The sequence below is a fragment of the Sminthopsis crassicaudata genome, chromosome 2 (assembly GCF_048593235.1).
Source record: "Sminthopsis crassicaudata isolate SCR6 chromosome 2, ASM4859323v1, whole genome shotgun sequence".
In the NCBI taxonomy this organism is placed as follows: Eukaryota; Metazoa; Chordata; class Mammalia; order Dasyuromorphia; family Dasyuridae; genus Sminthopsis; species Sminthopsis crassicaudata.
Window position 1 is genome coordinate 938,292 of NC_133618.1, and position 19,352 is coordinate 957,643.

Genomic DNA, 19,352 nt, shown 5'->3' on the forward strand with positions numbered 1-19,352 from the left:
GGCCCTTCCCCGGGCCGAGGCGGAGTCAGAGGAGGAGTCAAAGGGGGCCGAGCGAGGGGGAGGCGGCCCTTCCGCCCCCTCCTTCCTCCCTCCTGAATGCCCCGCTGGCCCCCGCCTCTTCCAGTCGGTGCCGGGTCCCGGTCCTACAGGTAGGAGCTGCGGGGAGCGGACTCGGGCGAGGTGGGGACCGGGCTGCCTGAGCGAGGGCGGGGGGCGGGGGGGGGGCGCTTCCCTCCTCCGCCAGCCGCCCCTCAGCACCAGGGACAGGGCCGAGCGGGGCAGAAGCGGGGAGCCGAGGAGCGCCCCCTGCGCCGCGGTTTTCCATTTCTTTTTTTTTTTTCCTGAGGCTGGGGTGAAGTGACTTGCCCAGGGTCACACAGGTAGGAAGTGTGAAGTGTCTGAGACCAGATTTGAACTTGGGTCCTCCTGAATTCAGGGCTGGTGCTCTATCCACTGCGCCCCCTAGCTGCCCCCTGCGCCGCGGTTTTCCAAGGGGCAATGACGGCTGGCACCAGAAGTCCGGGGAGCCCTTGCACTCTCCCGCGCCCACCGCCCGCCGCTCTGCGGGACTCGGGCCACGCCCCGGGCTCAGCTTGCCCCTCCCCCCAGCTGGGCGTCCCGTCACCTGGCCGAACCTGAGCCCGCCGCTCGCGCCGCTTCCTGGGTCCCGGGGAGGGAGCGGCAAGCAGGAGCAGCTCCCGACTCCCGGAGTCCCAGCTCCCCCCCAGTCCCAAGCTCCCCCGCTCTCAGCTCCCGGGGTCCCCGGCTAGAGCCCGCCTCCGCCTCCGGGGAGTCCCGGCCTCTCCCCGGCGCCCTCATCCCGCCCCGAGCCCCGCCCCCACCTCCTGGGGGTGCTCCTAGTTGGAGCTGAGTCCCGCGGGGGGGGGGGGGGGGGCGGCGGGGGGTCCCTGGTTCTTCTGTACGCCCAGAGGGAGGCTGGGTCCGGGCCGCAGGCGCGTGTCCGACTCCTCCCAGGGGCCCCCATTCCGAGGGGTCACTTCTCCCCGCCGCGCAGCCTTCCTCTCTCCCGCTTCTCTTTGGGCTGGCTCCATCCCCGGGGGCGACTCCCTCCCGCTATTCTCCGTCTGCTGGTGCCTTCGCTCTGCTTCGGAAGTGGCCAGGGTTCTCCCTCCCGCTCCCTCCCTCCTTTCCGCCTTCCCTGCCCCACCCTCACCTCGCCCCCTCCTCTGGGACCCAAGGTGAGAAGGTTCCCCCTGGGTCTCCCAGGCCGAGCAGTGGCCACCAGTCTTCTCCAGGCCAAGCCTTGCGCTGCTCCCACTTCAGCTCACAGAACGGGACCTCTGGCAGTTCCAGTCTTTGTCTGGGTTTTCCAGGCCTCCATAGCTGTGCTGCCTAGAGCTAGACCGAGTGCTCCCAGTGTGGCGGCGGCGCCGGGCGGCAGGCCTGGGGCCCAGCGCTTCCCTGTTCCTCTCCAGATACACCCCAGCAGCCGACAGGGTGGCCGGGGTGCCACATCAGATTGCTGATTCATCCTGAGCTTGCAGTCCAGTCTAACGCTGAGCTCCTCCCCAGAAGCGATTTCTGGAGCCCTGATTATAAGATGGACTGTGTGCGAGCCCTCCCTCTGCCTGGGGCTCTCCAGTCCTTTCCGAGGTGGGGACGAGGAGGGCTCCCTCTGGGGCCACGGATGCCTCAGGGCTTGACCTTGAACTGTCTGTCTTAGCTGGACTTAGCGGGCTGCCTGGCCCACAGGAAGTGCTCCGCCACTGGTTTTTGAGTGGCTGGCTGATTGTCCAGGGAAAGAGTTTCTGTGTGAGCCATAAACCAGGGACTGAGGCTCTAGGAATAGGAGGTGCATGGTGCGGGTGCTGGGTGGTCTGGTGCAAGACGGAAGCCCCGGGACCCGGAGCCAGCCTCCCTGGATAAAGGGACTGACCATCTCAAATGCTCTGGCTTTGTTTGCCCAGGACTAGCACAAGTTTATTCCCTAGGAAAGGCTCCTCCATTGGATTGGGGAGGGAAGGAAGAGGAAAGAACAGCTTCCTCCCCCATTCCTGGTGGCGGTTGCTGTCCGCTCTCACTCACTGTCCCCTTCCATCGGCTCCTCTCTGAAGAAGCATCATGTTGGCTGTGTACTTTGACCAACCCGGGGACCCCAGCAACCTGTACCTGAAAGAGGTGGCCAAGCCTGAACCTGGACCAGGAGAAGTGCTTCTGAAGGTGGCTGCCAGTGCCCTGAACAGGGCAGACGTGCTGCAGGTAGGATGCCGCCCAGCCCGGGACACAGACTACTGCTTTGGTTCTCACACTTCCTAATCCGTGCTCACCTTGCAAGGTGGGAGGTTCCTGAGAGAGGAGGGACTTGGGCAGGGTCCCAAGGGGCAGGGCTTTGAAGGGTCCCATCCTAAGGGGGCCAAATCGAGCCCTCTTTCCCCGGCATCCCCAGCCGGGATAGCTGATCAGGGCCTCTTGCCCACCTTCCCATCAGACTCACTTAGGGCCTACCTGTAAAATGAAAGGCTTGGACTCAGCTGGTACTTTGAGAGGTCGCTGTCATTTCTGGTCTCTTCTCTGACTTGGTCCCTCTCTCCACAGCGCCGTGGCCTGTACCGCCCCCCTGAGGGAGCCAGCAGCATCCTGGGCCTGGAGGTGTCTGGTCACGTGGCCAAAATCGGTCCGAGCTGTCAGGGGCCGTGGAAAGAAGGACAACCGGCGATGGCTCTGCTTGCGGGGGGAGGCCAGGCGGAGTACGCCGTGGTCCCTGAAGGTTACCTCATGCCTATTCCCAAGGGCCTGACTCTCACCCAGGCAGCCGCCATACCCGAGGCCTGGCTCACGGCCTTCCAGTTGCTCCATCTCATAGGTGAGGAAGTAAGCTTGGATTTCTCCATCTGCTTCTCATGTGTCTGGGGCCTGAGCTCTGGGTCCCTACAAACTGTGAGCCTCCTCCCCACCCCATTCCCAAGCCTTTGTGGTGAACCTCTCACAGGCTGAGCTGTTTGTGGGGCTAAAATTGTGAGTGGCTCCTGAAAAGGAGGGCTGGGCTAGAGTGGACTTCCTGAGGCAGGAGCACCCTCTCCAGAGCAGCCCGGGATATCTGGGCCAGGACCGAGATGCTGCAGGTCAGGGTTGGGCCTCCCGGGGGCACCGCTGAGGATGGCTCAGGGTAGAGAGGGGAAGGAGGAAGGGCTGAGGGAGTTTCCTGGAGGAGATGGGACCAGAATTTGGAGGGCATACAATGGCTAAGGGAGCACAAAGCCAGGGAGGAGCCTCATCTGACCAGCCTAGAGGACGACTCATGCTGGGGAGTCATATGTTGGGAGTGGAGGAGCCTCATCTGACCAGTCTAGAGGACGACTCATGCTGGGGAGTCATATGTTGGGAGTGGGGATGAAACACAACAGGATGAAAGGGCTGTGAAGGGCCTCCCCCAGGGGATGTCACTGCTAGTTGGAATGGAGCGGCTCAGTCTCTTGTCTGTCATCGCTCACCCTCCCTCCCTGCATCCCCCTCCTCAGACAGCTTTAACAAGCCTCAGCCAATTCTGCTTTTGGCCGCCTTTGCTTCCCTCGGCGCCTCCCACTCATCCCAGGCTCCAGCACCATCATGTTGGGCTCTTAAATAAATCTCATTGAGAGCTCCACACCCCAGTGTTGCCCGTGACCTTCCAGGCATCCCACCCATCATGCAGTGAGGCTCTGCTGGCCAGCGCAGGAGGCGAGGGCGTGGCTCTGAGGGGCTAGGTCTCTGCACCTGCTGCTTTCTCCCTCCTCCCTCCTTTTAAAAACCAGATTTGCAAGTTCTGGGGCAAATTCGTGCTTCTCCCACTAGAGGGAGCCCTCTAGGTTAGCTCCTGGCCTGGAAATGCAGTGCCCTCTTCAGCCACCAGCTTGACGAGTTGTTTTCTTTTCTTCCAAGTCACTGCCTTCAATGCGTAACAATAATGCAAAATCACTTGTACCCCTCCTCCCACGGGGGCGTCCCTCCTTGTTAGCTTTCCTGTAGTGCTGGGGCCCCCTTGGTGCCCACACTAATCACCAGAAATAGGACATCTCTTTTGCCAGCTTTTTTTATTTTCTATTTTAATGTGATGACTCGGATCCATGCCCTAGGAACACCAGATCTCTTTGGGGATTGCCCAGGATTAGCTGGAGATAGTGCGGAGGCTAGAGCACTGGCTCTGGAGTCAGGAAAACCCGAGTTCAAATCCATTTTCAGACATTTCCTGACTGTGTGGCCCTGGACAAGTCAATGGCTATCATCAGAGCTTCCCTTTTATTGGTGGGACAGCATGTATCTAAATGAGAGAGGCTCCCTATTTTTTTAATGAAGTCCCCACCTCGTTTCCCCAAGACTCTTGACTCTGCCAGAACAAATGAGGGGTGAGACGATGAAGAAGAGGCACTGAAGGAGAGGTCAGGGGGTAGCAGCGGGGACCCCAGTGCTACCTTGGGGATGCAAGCAGTGTGTGTGGGGGCCTGATGGGATCTGCTCCCCGGGTTCTGTGTTCCATTCCAGGCCAAGTGAAGGCTGGGGAGACTGTGCTGATACACGCGGGATCCAGTGGCGTGGGCACAGCCGCCGTGCAGCTGGCCCGCCTGGCTGGCGCCATTCCTTTGATCACTGCTGGGGCCCAGGACAAAATTGAGGCAGTGAAAAAGCTCGGGGCTGCTGCGGGCTTCAACTACAAGGAAGAGGATTTTTCAGCTGCAACACTGGAGTTTACTAAAGGTAAGAAGCTGCTCCCCTTGCACCAGCCGCCGCCTGGGGCCGAGCATCCTTTCAGCCAGCAGCTTCGTCCCGGGTCAGGATGATCACTCTGTGACTCCCCTCCAGGTGCCGGAGCCAATGTCATTCTGGACTGTGTCGGCGGGTCCTACTGGGAGAAGAACGTGGCTTGCCTGGCCCAGGATGGCCGATGGGTGCTGTACGGCCTGCTTGGCGGGGCCGAGGTCCACGGGGAGCTGCTCTCCAAGCTCCTGGCTAAGCGAGGGAACCTCTTCACGAGTCTGCTGAGAACCCGGGACAAGAAGGCAAGGCCCCCGCTCTGGCCACCCACTGGGCCCTCCAGAAGAGACCTGGGCTGGGCAAGAGAGGCTTTTTGAGGCTGGGGAGGGGCCCAGGGCTTGTGTTCTCAGAGGCTGTTTTATGCACCCCCCCCCCCAAGCTCTGGCCACCCTGTTATAGTTAAGGGTCAGGGATTTGTAGGGAGCTGAGGTGCAAGTGCAGGGGTCCAGAGGGAGCTGACTTGGGTCAGTGGTGTGTCCTGGGACTTGGAGGGCTTGTGGTCTGTAGGGATCCTCGCAGAGCCAGTGGTACCAACCTGGCTGGGGGAGGGGGGTGCTTTGTGGGAAGGCAGGGGGATAAAGCGGGCAGAGGCTTGCAGTGCCACGGAACCCGGGCAAGGTGCCCATTGGCATTTGAAGTTGGTGCTTTTAAAGGTTTTCTCTTGTCTCCAGTCCACCTGGGGAATGGAGCATGGTGATGGCCTGCGGTGCCCTGGTGATCTGGAGCCGTGGGGGCCTGGCTCTAGGTCACCGGGGTCTCACAAGGGGTTTGGCCAATGGGGAAGCCACAAAACGGAGGCCTCAAGTAACACCACATTTCGTGGTTTTTGCCCCTCAGTACAAAGCAGAGCTGGTGTCCGCCTTCACCCAGCAAATCCTGCCTCACTTTGCCCAGGACGAGCCCGGGGCACTGAGGCCTGTAGTGGACAGCGTCTACCCCCTGAAGCAGGTGGCAGAGGCCCACGAGTACATGGAGCAGAATAAGAACCTGGGCAAGATAGTCCTGGAGGTGGCACAATAAACCATTCTGCTCCCTAAAACAGGCTGGCCAGTTCTTTCCCCCCAAAAGCTTCCCAAGCAGAGAGTGGGGTGCATGCTGCTACTCTTGTGGAGGGCAAAGCCAGGACTGCAGGGGGGAGGGGAAGGGGAGGGCTGGGGTCCCCCAGTGTACCCAAGGGGAAGGAAAGCGGGGCAGGAATAATTCCAGTCTATGGTGGGGAGGGAAGAGGAGGTATCAGGGATCCTTCCAGTGTAGGGGAGGGGAGCAGAGGAAGAGGGAGGGCCAGGGATCCTTTCAGTGTACCTGGGGGGGGGAAAGAGGGAGGATCAGGGGTCCTTTCAGTGTACCTGGGGGGGGGAGAGGGAGGGCCAGGGGTCCTTTCAGTGTACCTGGGGGGGGGGAGAGGGAGGATCAGGGGTCCTTTCAGTGTACCTGGGGGGGGAGAGGGAGGGTCAGGTGTCCTTTCAGTGTACCTGGGGGGGGAAGAGGGAGGATCAGGGGTCCTTTCAGTGTACCTGGGGGGGGGGAGAGGGAAGATCAGGGGTCCTTTCAGTGTACCTGGGGGGGGAAGAGGGAGGATCAGGGGTCCTTTCAGTGTACCTGGGGGGGGGAAGAGGGAGGATCAGGGGTCCTTTCAGTGTACCTGGGGGGGGAAGAGGGAGGATCAGGGGTCCTTTCAGTGTACCTGGGGGGGGGAGAGGGAGGATCAGGGGTCCTTTCAGTGTACCTGGGGGGGGGGGAGAGGGAAGATCAGGGGTCCTTTCAGTGTACCTGGGGGGGGGAGAGGGAGGATCAGGGGTCCTTTCAGTGTACCGGGGGGGGGAGAGGGAAGATCAGGGGTCCTTTCAGTGTACCTGGGGGGGGGAGAGGGAGGATCAGGGGTCCTTTCAGTGTACCTGGGGGGGGAAGAGGGAGGATCAGGGGTCCTTTCGGTGTACCTGGGGGGGGAAGAGGGAGGATCAGGGGTCCTTTCGGTGTACCTGGGGGGGGGAAGAGGGAGGGTCAGGGATCCTTTCAGTGTCCTTGGGGGGGGGAGAGGGAGGATCAGGGGTCCTTTCAGTGTACCTGGGGGGGGAGAGAGGGAGGATCAGGGGTCCTTTCAGTGTACCTGGGGGGGGGGAAGAGGGAGGGTCAGGGATCCTTTCAGGGTACCTGGGGGGGGAAGAGGGAGGATCAGGGGTCCTTTCAGTGTACCTGGGGGCGGGAGAGGGAGGGTCAGGGGTCCTTTCAGTGTCCTTGGGGGGGGGGAGAGGGAGGATCAGGGGTCCTTTCAGTGTACCTGGGGGGGGGGAGAGGGAGGGTCAGGGATCTTTCCAGTGTAGGGGGGGGAGAGGGAGGGTCAGGGGTCCTTTCAGTGTACCTGGGGGGGGGAGAGGGAGGGTCAGGGATCTTTCCAGTGTAGGGGGGGGAGAGGGAGGGTCAGGGGTCCTTTCAGTGTACCTGGGGGGGGGAAGAGGGAGGGTCAGGGGTCCTTTCGGTGTACCTGGGGGGAGGGGCGCCTTCCATCGTTCCTGGAAGTACTTTTTGGTAGCAGGGCCCCTCCCGTGACAAGGGTTTCTTGTCATAGTGGGAGGTGGTGGCTCTTGTGCCTCCCCCGCGGGCAAGGCCAGCATCTGGGGGGCGGATCTGGGGCTCTGGTTCCCAGGACACTTGGCCCCGGGGGCTTCATTTCCAGTGGGGGCCGGCCAGAGAGCCGCTCAGTGGATACAAAGTGACACAAAGAGATGGAAGGAGATACAAAGTAATCTCTGCTGGGGGGCGGGGGGGCCTCTCCCATCCGGGCACTTCCGGGCCCAGGGCAGGTCTTCCCCCTGTGCCAGCCGCCCCTGCCCGGCTCCCTCCTGGGGGGGGGGGAGGGGTCACCGTGGTCCCCAGTGTCTCCCGCAGCGCATTCCTCCAGGCCCCGCCCAAGTTAGCCTTTCCCCGCCTCCGGCCCTAGCACTGCCGGCTCGCCGCACCCACAGCGCAGCCACGCCTTCAGGCCCTCCCCGCCACCGTCCCGGAAGAGCGGCCGGCGCCGTGCGGAGGCGGGACTTCCGGCGACTTTTGTGCTTCCGGAAGCCGAGCCGGAAGTTCTGTTAGATCTCGGCGCGTCCGCCTCGAGGAAGAAAAAGAAGCCGGATAAAGCGGACCCGGATCCCGGTCCCCGGTCCCCGGCTCTGACGAACCCCGACCCCGCTCCCGGCTCCGGCCCCAGCGCATCCCGACCGTCGCCATGGCGATGCAAGCGGCCAAACGCGCGAACGTGAGTGCGCCCCTCCCCCTCCCGCGTTGGGCTTCCAGGCCCCGCGCCGGGCGGTCGCTGAGCGCTAGCTCTGTCTCCCCTCCCCCAGATCCGGCTCCCGCCCGAGGTGAACCGCATCCTCTACATCCGCAACCTTCCCTACAAGATCACGGCCGAGGAGATGTATGACATCTTCGGCAAGTACGGGCCCATCCGCCAGATCCGCGTGTGAGTGTCCTCCCGCCCCGGGGGGCGCGGAGGGAGGGGCCCCGGGGGCGGGGCTGCGGGCCTTCTGGTTCTGATCCGGTGGGATGGGGCGCTTCTCTGGCCAGGGAAGGGGAGGGGAAGAGAGGAGAGGGCGGGGCTGGGCGGGGCTGGGAGTTCACCTGGAGGAGGGGGGCTGCTCCATGCTTGTCTCTCCTCCTCCCCCAGCGGGAACACCCCGGAAACCCGAGGCACGGCCTACGTGGTCTATGAGGACATCTTTGACGCCAAGAACGCCTGCGACCACCTGTCCGGCTTCAACGTGTGCAACCGCTACCTCGTGGTGCTCTACTACAATGCCAACCGGGTCTGTGCTCCGCGCTGCTGCTGGGAGGAGGGAAGGGGGAGCGCACCCGGGCTGGAGGGAGGGGGAGGGCACACCTAGGGTGCTCAGGGGGGGCTCACACCCCGTGTTTTTGCAGGCTTTCCAGAAGATGGACACGAAGAAGAAGGAGGAGCAGCTGAAGCTGCTGAAGGAGAAATACGGCATCAACACGGACCCCCCCAAGTGAGGGTCCTGCGGCTTGGGCGGTTCATCTCCCTCGGCCCTCACAGCCTCCATGGCATAGGAAACTTTGGCTTTTGACTCTTCTATCCCCCCACCCGGCCCGGTGGCTCTCCTTTGGACACTTGGGGCCAGGGCTCAGTGAGTGGCCCCGCGGGACCTCTCGCAGAACATTCTCAGTCTGACGTCTGTTTCCCGAAGTTGCTCGTTGTTCCCGGGGTGCAGAAGGTTGGCAAATAAAGGTGTGGGTATGGCTCTGGGCAGTCTCCGCTGCTCATCTCTGCCCGTGGTCGCCAGTCCCCATGCCTTGACCTGAGCACCAGGCTGGGATGCCATGAGCCTCCCTGGGAGTTTGCTCCTCTGTGAAATGGGGCGTTGCAGCATTGCTCATCTCATGCTCCTGGATTTGTTTGAACATCAGCCCCATGTGTGGGTCTTGCCTTGACCCCCCCCTTCCCTCATTAAGTGCCGCTTAGTGGATAGAGGGCTGGTTCTGGCAGCACTTGCCAATGGCTAGCGGCATTTGCCCCCAGTTCATGGGCAAAGGCATCTTCCAAAGGGTCCCTTAACACAGTGCCACTCAGCAAGATGGGGCCGGATTCCCAGAAGGGGGGTCCCCTTAACTGAGCGATGGGCCAGCCCAGGGGCCAAGAGAGGCCTGGTCTCTAGCGGGGCACCAGGATCCTGGTTGTCACCCGGGTGGCCCAGGCCTGCCAAGCACAGGAAGTGAGTAGTCCTGTTTTGGATTCCAAGAACAAGGAAAGGGAACTCAAGGGGGAAAATGGAGCAAACTGGGTGCAGAACCAGGACGCGGGAGGGCAACCTTGGAGGAGCTGAACTGCTGCTGCTCTGCCATGCCCGGGGCACTTTCTGATGGTTGCCCCCTAGCGACCTGAGCCGCCGAATGCAGTGGTTCCTTCTGACCGCTTTTCTTCCTGGAAGGACTTGGTAGATGGGAGGGGCTGTTTCTTTGTATCCCCGGCAGTTAATGTTGTACCTGAAAACGTAGGTGTCTAATAAATCCTCCAGAATCCAACACCCTCCGCGCCAGAGCTTCTTGAACTTTCCCACGCACCCTTCGTGCCGTGACCCGGGGACAGAGGCACAAACTTGCCCCCTGTGGGTCCTGAGGCAGGTTCTGGGGAGGGCCGGCCCGCTCCTGGCTCTGCCCCCTCGTCCCCCCAACCCGCCCTCCCTTCCGAATGGCTGCCCAGTCTAGGGGACGGGATCCGACGCTTGACTCCCTCCCCTCTATTTTCGGTTCTAGAACGAGCTCTCCCAATGCCCGGGGCCCGCAGCAGAGGTTTAGCAAGAGCTTGGGGTCTGGAGGCCCGCGAACATTTGGTCCCAACCCCTGAGCGACCCCTGCTCTGCCAAGGACGGAGCCCCCCAGGATCTGCCTGCCGGCCGGCCCACAAAGCGGCGCCCTCCCGGGTTCCGCTCTTCTCGGTTCCCGAGCTTCGCAAACCGCCCTGAGCAAACGCTGCGGCGGCGACAATTGTACTGCTCGGATGACGCCGATAACCGCGGCCACAAGCATTTATTAGGCGCCTCCTGTGGTGGGCCTTGGGAATTCGGGCCAAGAGCCTCGTGCGGCGCGGACAAACCCGAGGAATCGTGTCGGTGGCGGCCCTGATTTCGCTCCCTCCTGCCCCCACTCCATTTACAAGCTGCGAAACTAAGGCTGAGGAGATGGAGGCTCAGAAATAGGTCTTGCGAAGCTCGAACCTCTGAATCTTTCCTGCCCCAATTGCGCGTGCGCTCAGAAAAGAGGGCGACACCTCACGAGAAACTCCGCGCGCCACGTCTTGCGTCACTTCCGGGGAGACGCCAGGCAGCGGAAGTGTTTGCTGCTTGTGGGCACGAAATCTGAGGTCGAAATCTCCCGTAGCCGGAGGTCACCCCGGCCCGCCAAGTGCGGGCACCTCGCCGGAGGGGCGTCTGGAGAGTTGCGGGAGTAAGCGGACGCAGACCCATTGGCGCCGACTGGTAAGTGAGACGATGCGTGGCGTCACTTCCGGGATCGGGGTGCTTTGCGTCGCTTCCGGCGTCTTGGGGCGGAGCCTCGAGGAAAGCTCCGAGGCTGTGGCGGCTGTGGCTCCGGGTGTGCAATGCCACTCTCGGCCTTTGGCTTTTGGGCGCTGGGGGACGGCCCCGGAGAGAGGCGGGAGCTTCAGGCCTCTGCTTGCAGGCTCCCGGGTGGCAGCAGGCCTCGGCGCTCCCCTCTGTAAAGTGGGGCGTCAGGCTGGTCCGCGCGCAGACATGGATTAAGCCCCTGCTGTATGCCGGCCCCGCTCTCCCCACTTTGCTGCCCCCGGGTGGGGCTCCCGGCCTCGTCCTGCAGCTCCCCCCAAGGATCTGGGGCCCCGGACTCGGCTCCGCCCCAGGCAGGCAAGGCCGGCCGGACCCGAGGGTCCTCCCCCCCGCTTTCCTGCCGTACTCCCCTCCCTCTCACGGGGCGCCCCCGCTCCCAACAGCCTCGCCTGGGCCGAGAGCTGAGTTTGAAAACCCCGGGCTTCCCGCCCCCTCCCCCACCAGGGGGGAGCGGCCGCGGTGTCAGCTTTAATCCACAAGGGGGCGGAGATGCCCGGGAAATGCAGGGACGGGAGGCGGCCGGTGTCCTCCGGGGGCAGGACCGGCCCGTACTGTGGCTGGACACGGGCTGAGCTCCTTACAAAGAGAACCGCACTTGACCCTCAGGAGCGGCATGGGAGAGGCGCGAGCGGATCCCGATTTCCGGGGGAGGGCGTGAGGGGCCGCGTGCCCCCGACCCGCCTCGGAGCTGGGCACCCCGGGACCCGATGCGAGGCCCTGGGCCGCCGGGCTGGCTGGCTCTTAGAAGAGGCCGCGCCGTGGTATGGGACCGTGTCCGGGCTCAGTGCCGAGCGGGGACTGAGAAAACGCGGCCTCCCCCGGGCCTGTGGGACCAAGTGCAGAGCGCTCTGGCCCTCGAGGCCTTCCTAGCCCCCCCACTCTGATCCCGGGATCCTGACGCCTTCCAGACCCTTCCAGACCCTTCCAGACCCTTCCAGGAACCAGACGCTCCGCTTGGGCCTGAGCCGCGGCTCCGCTGCCAGGCTGGATCACCCCCCTTCCTTTAAGTCCCAACTAAACCCCTGACCCTAAAGGGCGCGAAGCCCAGTCCGGCTTCATTGCAGGGCCTCAGTTCAGCGTTCCCCGGCCTGAATGTGGTTTTATGGGGCCCCTGGGGAAACTGTTGGGCGGGGGACTGTCCTCCCCCTCTGCGTGTGTCCAGCACTGAGGAAGTGCCAGGGGGTAGTAAACGTCTAGTGGCGGCCCCCCAACGGGCCCCCGCCCCCTCGCACCCCCCCTTCCCTTCCGAGTGGTGAGATCTGGCCACAGATAGAACCTTTATTTTGCATACATCTTCGTTCCAGGTAGCAGCGAGGCCCAGGCAGGCTGGTGGGGGTGGGCGCCCGGCCTGCAGCTCCTGGGCTCAGTGGACAAGTAAGGCAGTGCAGACATTTTGCTTCATAAATAAGTGTGCCGGCGCGTGGGGGGGGCGGGCGGGGCACATGCAAGTGAGAGGAGGGGCCCTTTGAGAGCGTTCCTGACGGGGTCTCCTCAAAGCCAGGAAGCTTGTCAGCACAGAACCGGACACGCGCACATGCACACACACGGGCCTCCCCGGGATGAGAGCTTGCAATGGGAAGCTGGGGGACCCCGGGAAGAAGGGGTGGTGTAGGAACGGCAGCAGCGGCGGCAGCTGGCCTCAGCCGGCCCGGCTCACTCTAACCTGAGCAGCTCCACGTCGAAGATGAGGGTGGCGTTGGCAGGGATGACTCCCGGGTGCCCCGTGGCTCCGTAGGCCACGTCGGGGGTGCAGGTCAGCTTCGCCCTCTGACCCAGGCTCATCTGATGGGCGAGGAGGGAGAGGAAGAAGTCGGATGACCAAGGGATCCAGCAGTCAGGGCTGGGTGTGGAGGGGGGCGGGGGCCTCTCGGAGCCCCTCCAAGCGCTCCGTTTTTCACGTTTATGGAGCTCTTCCTTCCTTGGCATACTGCCTAGCTTGCTTCACTGTGGGAGACTGAGGGGGGGGTCAGAGCTGCCCACTGCCCGGCTCAGGCACCGGGAGGCACTCACCCCGCATTCCCCTGTGGCTCTTACATTCCCTCCTGAGCCCCTCTCCCCTGGGACAGCCCCCCAAAGGGGTGAAGGGACAGGGTCTCGGACCCTGCGTGTGCCTCAGTCTGAAGACCTCGGGAGCCCAAGATGCTACCGGAGGAAAACGGGGTGGGGGGTGAAGAGCAGGTAGCAGTCCTCCCCTCATCCCCTGCTTGGGCGCCTTACCTGGGCAGTGCCATCCTCAAAGCCTTTGATCACTTCTTGCCTGCCAATCTTGAACCTGAAAGGCTTGTTTCTGTCTCTAGAGGAATCAAACTTCTTCCCATTTTGGAGCATTCCTGCCAAGACAGCAGATTAGCATCAGCCCTGCGCCCGAGGGCCAACTGGAGCCCCTCCCCTCCTCCTCTACTCTTCCCTCCCCCTCCTGGGGGATGCAGAGGGCCGCAGGCAGTGGGGACACTCTGGGGGAGGTACAAGACCCTTCAGCCCAGAGGGAGCCTGCTGACATGTCTGCTTCAGCTCCCTTGAGGGCTCTCGGCCTTCCGAGAAGTCGGGGGCGTGACGGCCTGCGTGCAGACTGAGGCAGAGTGATAGCAGGCGGCAAACTACGTACAATAGCAGCTTGTTCACGTGGTCCTGTGCACAGTGTTGTTTTGGTTACAAAAAGGGGAAAGACTGAAATAAACTGACTCCGTTTTTCCACCATCCTGAGTCCCACCTCATCACTTCTCCGCTAGGGAGGGATATTTCACCACTCCGGGGTGGGGGCTCTAGAAAGCAGGACATAACAGGTGGACTCCAAGACCAGAACCAAGGGGAGGTCAAAGGATCCTTGTGTTCAATCTGCTACTCGGGCACCCAAGCAGTTAGCTCCTGCAGCCTGGACTCGGACTGCTCCGGCTGATTAAGACTGAGCCCCCTCACCTCCCTGGGTGATGGCTCCCCGAGGGCCTCCGGGCACTCGGTGTCTGCTCTGTGAATGAGAGCCGGAGGGTTCCGGTAGGTAAGTGGTCACAGCCACTCTGGCTGAACCGGGTCCGCTCTTCGGGCTCTGCATGCACACGAATAGACACGCAGGCAGAAGTAATCCGAGTGGAAGGGTCTGCGGCCCACGGGCACTCCTGCATAGATTTCATGAATGCTTTTATCAGGAAGAGCAGGAAGTCCTTGGATGTGGAGTTGTGAACACCGTGAAAAATTAATTGGCTTTTTTTTTCTGGCCAGACAGGAAACAATGGGGCTACTAGCCAGTAGTTATCGAAAAGGATCTGTGGGTCTGTGTAGATGCAAGCTTGGGTAGCAATGTGATCTGGCAGCCAAAAGACAAATGCCATCTGTGGCTGCCTGAACAGATAGACGGCGTTGAGCCCGGGGCAGGGAAAGAGCTGTTGGTGCCCTGGCGGGACCCCGAGTTCGTTTGATAAGCAGCTTGGAGGAGGGGGGCCAAGGCCCAGCAGAACGAGCCGGTGGATCTGGAGAGCACGGGGAGGGGAGTCAGCCCTGGCCGAGAACCAGAAGCTGGGTCTGGCAGGAAAACTATTCCAAAGGGAGTTGGGCCGTGGCCAGTGGCCCTTCCCCAAAGGCAGGGGCGCCTTGTTCAGCTCCGGATGGCTGCCCGATGGCACACCCTCACAGCCTGATGTCTGGGGACTCGGGACGCACAACGAAAATTATCAAATGCAGCAACTGTGACCTGGAAGGTGGGCCCCGTTCCTTGGAGGGACTCCACGAGGTGCGCCCCCCCCCCCCTTTATTCGTCAATCTCTCTTCACACGTTGAAATCGTTCGAGTGACTGAACGTGGCCACTACGAGGTCGTGGTCGGCCCCAGACGTCACGATTTGGCAGAGGAAAGAGAAATCTTGTGCATAAAAGGTTCCCGGACAGGAGAGCGCTTTACATTGTTTGGAGAGTCCAACTCTTCAAAGGTCCCACATTGCTCACGTAACAAAAACTGTTTTTTCCACCCTGGCATTGTCCCGGATGCCTCGTGGCCTGGGGTCACGGAATGAGATTTCTCCAGAAGCAACACTGCATGTGACCCAGAGGACCACGGTGCAGGGTGACGGGCCCCATGGGCTGAGTCAGTGACCCGCGGCGCCCTAGGCCTGTGATGTAGAATGACCGTGGTCACCCAGAAAGCCTTGGGGCAGCATATACCAAGAGCAGTGGTGACCTGGAGCACTGCACCCTGAATTAAGGGAAGAGGCCTGGGAGTGGAAGTCAGAACATCCCCAGAGGGAGGGAGGGGAGTGGGATGGTGAGGAGGGATGACAGAAAGGGACCCTTGGCCTTTCAGCTTTCCAAGCCACATGGGGCACTAGGGGAGGCCCTGGGGCAGGCTATATGTGCCCCTGGTGCCCACTCAGGGGAAGATCAGCCATTCATTCGGATTGTATGTGCCCCCTTGACTCTCCCCAGCTTCCACCTCTGGGCTCAGAACCCTGGCATCTTCTTTGCCCCCTCCCACTTCCTCTACACTCGTGCTGTGACCCCTGCTTCAGCCCTTCCTGACACATACTTGGCCTTTCCTGAGATAGGTGTCTCTTCACCTTGGTCTGCTCAGCTGTGGCCTACAGCACCCCAACCCCACCCCCACCCCCACCCCCGGGCATCGACTGGCCCTAGGCCTGGGGGGGTACTTTAGGCAGGGGAGAGTGGGGGGTAGCGGGGAAGGAAGCTGTCTCCTCTGAGGCCGGGCAGCCTGGCACCTCGCAGGGGGGAGCCCCTGCTCGCTTTGTCTCCTCAGCACTGCCCTCGGAGCCTGGCACTAATTCCACAAGGTGTTACCACGAGCTGTCACAAGGGGCTTACTCATCTCCCCATCCCGGGCCTCTGCTCTGCCAGAGCGTCTGCTGGGGCTTCTGCCGGGGACAAGGCCAAGGGGAGCCTCCGGTCAGCAGGGCTCCCTCTCCCGGGCCCCTCCGCCGAGGCCCCGGCCCATGGGGACGGGACTTGGGGCCCGCGCTGCCCTTCCGCTCTGCCCTCCCACTCTGCCCGCTGCTTCTGAGGCTGCCTCCCAGCAGGGAATGGAGCCTGACCCCGGGGGGCTTTTTGTCATCATTTTGGTGTGATGTGCTCAGGGTCTCCCAGGGACGAGGCTGCTCGAACCCGGCGCCTGGAGATCAGTGACAAGAGCAGCTCTTGCGGGAGAGGGCCGACTCTGGCAGCTAGCTGGGTGCTGTGGGCAGGGGCATAGCCATGAGGGAAGTGATGCAGGATGCCACCAGCAACTAGGGGGGCTTGGAGACCCCCAAATGCAAGGGCAGGCAGCTTGGAAAGACCGCAGGGGTCAAATGAAGGCTCCTCTTTTCTCCCTCAGTTTTCTCCCCTGAGCAGCCTGGGGGAGGGGAGATGCTTTGCCTGCTCGCTCCCTTCCCCTTGGCACCTTGGGCCAAGGTCAGCTCAGTGAGGCCGTTGCAGAGCTGTCAGTGAGTGCTTTTCCCTCCTCAGAGCTCCCGGGGGCCCGCAGCCTGCTCTCGCTGCTCCTCCCCCTGCCTTTCCAGGCTGGACCCTCTTCCAGGTCGGGCAGCCAGCCATGGGGGCCCTCACTGCTCTTCTCTGCACCCACCCCCAGCTGTGCCCCCCCAGCTCTAAAGGTGTCTTTGCAGACTCAGCCCGTGGCCAAAGCCACGGCTCCCAGGCGGGATCAGGGACAGCAGGGATCCAGGGGCTCTGGGATGGTGAGAAGTTCTGTGGTTCAGCCTGACAAGAAGTGCTGGGCCTCTGGGCCCTGAAAGGAGGTGGGGAGGCCCCGGGACCGGCGTGGGCCCGAATGTGCCCACCGGATCCCAGGCTCAGTGCCCGCGGATCCCAGGCTCAGTGCCCACGGATCCCAGGCTCAGTGCCCGCCGGGCCCCAGGCTCAGTGCCCGCTGGACCCCAGGCTCAGTGCCCGCGGATCCCAGGCTCAGTGCCCGCCGGACCCCAGGCTCAGTGCCCGCGGATCCCAGGCTCAGTGCCCGCCGGACCCCAGGCTCAGTGCCCGCCGGACCCCAGGCTCAGTGCCCGCGGATCCCAGGCTCAGTGCCCGCGGATCCCAGGCTCAGTGCCCGCCGGACCCCAGGCTCAGTGCCCGCGGATCCCAGGCTCAGTGCCCGCCGGACCCCAGGCTCAGTGCCCGCCGGGCCCCAGGCTCAGTGGCACCAGGCCGGGTTTAGATGTGGCGCAGTGGGTGGGGGCGCGCCTGGTGGCCTCCAGGGCCCTTCCCCTCTGGGCTGTTGCTCTGTGAGGGGGCCGGCCCCCAGCTCAGCGCACCCCCCCCCCTCCCGCCACCTACCTGTATAGTGCACCACACAGGTCTGGCCCTTCTTGGGAAACGTCCTTCCTGTGGGGCAAAAAGGACGGGCCTCAGACCGGCCGGGCACGGGGGACTAGAGCGGGGGTGCCCATGGGGCGGCCGGGCCTGGCGGGGGGCAGGGCGCCACAGCCCTCCTCTGTGGGGGTGGGGGCTCTGCATGGGGGCTGCTGGGGGCGGGACGCAGCCGCTGAGTACTGAGCCTAGAGCCAGGCCAGGGGTGGGCCCCTGGTCTCCGTCCTCCTTGCCCCCTTCCCTGTCTCCCTCCCCCTCCCAGCCCCTTTCCCCCTCCTCCTGGACCTCCCCCAGCCCCCTCCTCTGTCTGCTCTTCCCCTCCCTTTCTCCTGACCTTCCCCTCCCCCCCTCACCGTCTCCCGGGGAGATGGTCTCGATCTCCACGCCCATCAGGACCCTGTCCTCCCGCCGGGGTCCCGCCAGCGCCAGCCGCTGCCTCCGCCGCCGTCACCACAGCTGCTGCCGGCCGGCCTCCCGGACTCCGCCCCGGCCTCCCGCGTGGCCAATGCGCTGCTTCCCCCCGCCCGGAGCCCGGAGGGGCGGGGCCGGCACTCCCTCGGGCCCCACCTGGGGGGGACTCCTGGCAGCCCAGGGGAACGGCCAGGGCTGGGGGCGGGGCTGGGGAGGGAGCCCCCATCCCCCTCAGTCCCTGCGCTCTCCCCGGAGCCAGCCGCAGTTCCACAGGGCCGGGCTCAGGGACTTCCTCGCCAGCCCCGGGGGAGGGGGGGGGGAGCGCTCCGGCACAGCCAGACCGGGCAGAGGCTGCATTTAGAAGCTGGCGGGAGCCCGGCCCCTGGGGCCTATCCTCCGGGCTATTAAAGGAAAGGGGGGGGAGGGGCTGGCCCACAGCGCCCCCTGGGCTGAGCGGAGGAGGGTCCTGGGACCGGCTGGGCTCTGGCCCCCGGGAGCTCCCTTAGCTTCCTCTGCCTCAGTCTCCTCCCCTGGGAAATGGGAACCACAGACCTCCCCCGGGGTATTGTGGGAAGTACATAGGAGGTCCCTTCCTCTCCCCCTAGACCGGCAGCCCAAGGGCACAGCAAGGCGGAACCCACAGGCGTGCCTTAAAGCATTCCTAGGGCTGAGGGGTCCCATCAGCCAGTCATCACGTGTTAAAGGCCTCTCGTGGGCCGGCTCTGTGCGGCTGCTGGGGCTTCAACACTGCACGGCTCCGCCCTCACGGAGCTTCCCTGGAGCCGCAGCGTACAAATGCATGAAGTCAGTCTGGGTGCCAGAGGCGGCTCCACTAGGAAGCAGGTAAAGAGCAAGTACATTCTAGGCCTGGGGAACAGCCTGGGCAAAGGTGTGGAGATGGGAGATGGAGGGCCTCTCTCTTCTCTCTCTCTCTCTCTCTCTCTCTCTCTCTCTCTCTCTCTCTCTCTCTCTCTCTCTCTCTCTCTCTCTCTCCTCTGTCTCTCTCTCTGGTCTCTCTCTGTCTCTCTCTCTCTCTCTCTCTCTCTCTCCTCTCTGTCTCTCTCTCTGGTCTCTCTCTCTCTCTGTCTCTCTGTCTCTCTCTGTCTCTCTGTCTCTCTCTCTTTCTCCTCTCTGTCTCTCTCTCTGTCTCTCTCTGTCTCTCTCTCTCTGTCTCTGTCTCTCTCTCTCTCTCTCTTCTCTCTCTCTCTCTCCTCTTCCTCTCTCTGTCTCTCTCTGTCTCTCACTCTCTGTCTCTCCCTCTCTCTGTCTCTCTCTCTGGTCTCTCTCTGTCTCTCTCTCTGTCTCTCTGTCTCTCTCTGTCTCTCTCTCTGTCTCTCTCTGTCTCTCTGTCTCTCTCTCTTTCTCCTCTCTGTCTCTCTCTCTCTCTCTCTCCTCTCTCTCTCTCTCTCTCTCTCTCTCTCTCTCTCTCTCTCTCTCTCTCTCTCTCTCTCTCTCCTCCCTCTCTCTCTCTCTCCCATGTTTATGTTTCACCTATATGCGTATGAATGATCCCTGCATTAGACGTAGCATTCCCACAAAGGCGGGAGACGGAAGCCATCCACCTACATAGCACCAGGGGAAGCCGTGGCTTGGTGAGGACGCTCAGCAAGAGAGCAGGACCAGTGACCGAGCCCCTGAAGCCTCCGGAGGAAATGAAGAGTGGCAGCAGGCCCTGAGCAGAGGGACGAAGTGCTTCCCGGGTCACCGCTGACCTGGGGACAGAGCTCAAAGGGCTGAGGAATGAAGGGAGAGCAAGGAAACGAAGGCACTGACAGCCGAAGCTAGAGCTCGGGACAGAATGTTG

The 19,352-nt window shown here is 62.8% G+C and overlaps 4 protein-coding genes and 1 long non-coding RNA gene across 7 annotated transcripts in view; 3 read left to right on the forward strand and 2 right to left on the reverse strand.

Annotated features, from left to right (window-relative positions):
• Window positions 1-32: 32 nt before the first annotated feature.
• TP53I3 (tumor protein p53 inducible protein 3) lies at window positions 33-5,788 on the forward strand. Of its 2 annotated transcripts, none has more exons than XM_074285353.1 (6): window positions 33-149; window positions 2,076-2,220; window positions 2,557-2,824; window positions 4,480-4,692; window positions 4,798-4,994; window positions 5,587-5,788. In XM_074285353.1, exons 1-6 carry the CDS (start codon window positions 97-99, stop codon window positions 5,767-5,769), a joined length of 1,059 nt encoding a protein of 352 aa, XP_074141454.1. In that variant the 5' UTR covers window positions 33-96; the 3' UTR covers window positions 5,770-5,788. The 2 variants fall into 2 exon arrangements, with proteins under 2 accessions (XP_074141454.1, XP_074141455.1); XM_074285354.1 differs by having other exon boundaries at window positions 64-149; window positions 1,953-2,220.
• Window positions 4,017-7,348, reverse strand: LOC141553901 (uncharacterized). Of its 2 annotated transcripts, none has more exons than XR_012485710.1 (2): window positions 7,232-7,348; window positions 4,017-5,039 (listed from the first exon to the last, which is right to left on the reverse strand). It is a non-coding gene; the product is annotated as an uncharacterized LOC141553901 (long non-coding RNA). The 2 variants fall into 2 exon arrangements; XR_012485711.1 differs by having other exon boundaries at window positions 4,017-5,044; window positions 7,232-7,321.
• Window positions 7,349-7,365: 17 nt separating this feature from the next.
• SF3B6 (splicing factor 3b subunit 6) lies at window positions 7,366-9,777 on the forward strand. The gene is made up of 4 exons (XM_074285355.1): window positions 7,366-7,993; window positions 8,082-8,200; window positions 8,405-8,543; window positions 8,659-9,777. Exons 1-4 carry the CDS (start codon window positions 7,964-7,966, stop codon window positions 8,746-8,748), a joined length of 378 nt encoding a protein of 125 aa, XP_074141456.1. The 5' UTR covers window positions 7,366-7,963; the 3' UTR covers window positions 8,749-9,777.
• A 106-nt stretch (window positions 9,778-9,883) lies between these two features.
• Window positions 9,884-19,352, forward strand: part of WDCP (WD repeat and coiled coil containing) — a 32,215-nt gene continuing 22,746 nt past the window's right edge. The window contains 1 exon segment of the mRNA XM_074285346.1: window positions 9,884-10,730. The gene's annotated coding sequence lies outside the window, so the exon portion shown is untranslated.
• Window positions 12,100-17,694, reverse strand: FKBP1B (FKBP prolyl isomerase 1B). Its single transcript, XM_074285356.1, has 4 exons — window positions 17,491-17,694; window positions 17,105-17,152; window positions 13,053-13,165; window positions 12,100-12,617 (listed from the first exon to the last, which is right to left on the reverse strand). Exons 1-4 carry the CDS (start codon window positions 17,525-17,527, stop codon window positions 12,489-12,491), a joined length of 327 nt encoding a protein of 108 aa, XP_074141457.1. The 5' UTR covers window positions 17,528-17,694; the 3' UTR covers window positions 12,100-12,488.

Excerpts from the sequence above, each read along its gene's own strand:
- TP53I3 (XM_074285353.1), top strand. The coding sequence starts at position 97 with ATGCCCCGCTGGCCCCCGCCTCTTCCAGTCGGTGCCGGGTCCCGGTCC. Across the intron at positions 2,221-2,556 it reads ACAGGGCAGACGTGCTGCAG|CGCCGTGGCCTGTACCGCCC; the intron begins GTAGGATGCCGC and ends CTCTCTCCACAG. Across the intron at positions 4,693-4,797 it reads AACACTGGAGTTTACTAAAG|GTGCCGGAGCCAATGTCATT; the intron begins GTAAGAAGCTGC and ends ACTCCCCTCCAG.
- SF3B6 (XM_074285355.1), top strand. The coding sequence starts at position 7,964 with ATGGCGATGCAAGCGGCCAAACGCGCGAAC. Across the intron at positions 7,994-8,081 it reads AAGCGGCCAAACGCGCGAAC|ATCCGGCTCCCGCCCGAGGT; the intron begins GTGAGTGCGCCC and ends CCCCTCCCCCAG. Across the intron at positions 8,201-8,404 it reads CCCATCCGCCAGATCCGCGT|CGGGAACACCCCGGAAACCC; the intron begins GTGAGTGTCCTC and ends CTCCTCCCCCAG.
- FKBP1B (XM_074285356.1), bottom strand. The coding sequence starts at position 17,527 with ATGGGCGTGGAGATCGAGACCATCTCCCCGGGAGACG. Across the intron at positions 17,153-17,490 it reads GACCATCTCCCCGGGAGACG|GAAGGACGTTTCCCAAGAAG; the intron begins GTGAGGGGGGGA and ends TTTGCCCCACAG. Across the intron at positions 13,166-17,104 it reads CTGTGTGGTGCACTATACAG|GAATGCTCCAAAATGGGAAG; the intron begins GTAGGTGGCGGG and ends CTGTCTTGGCAG.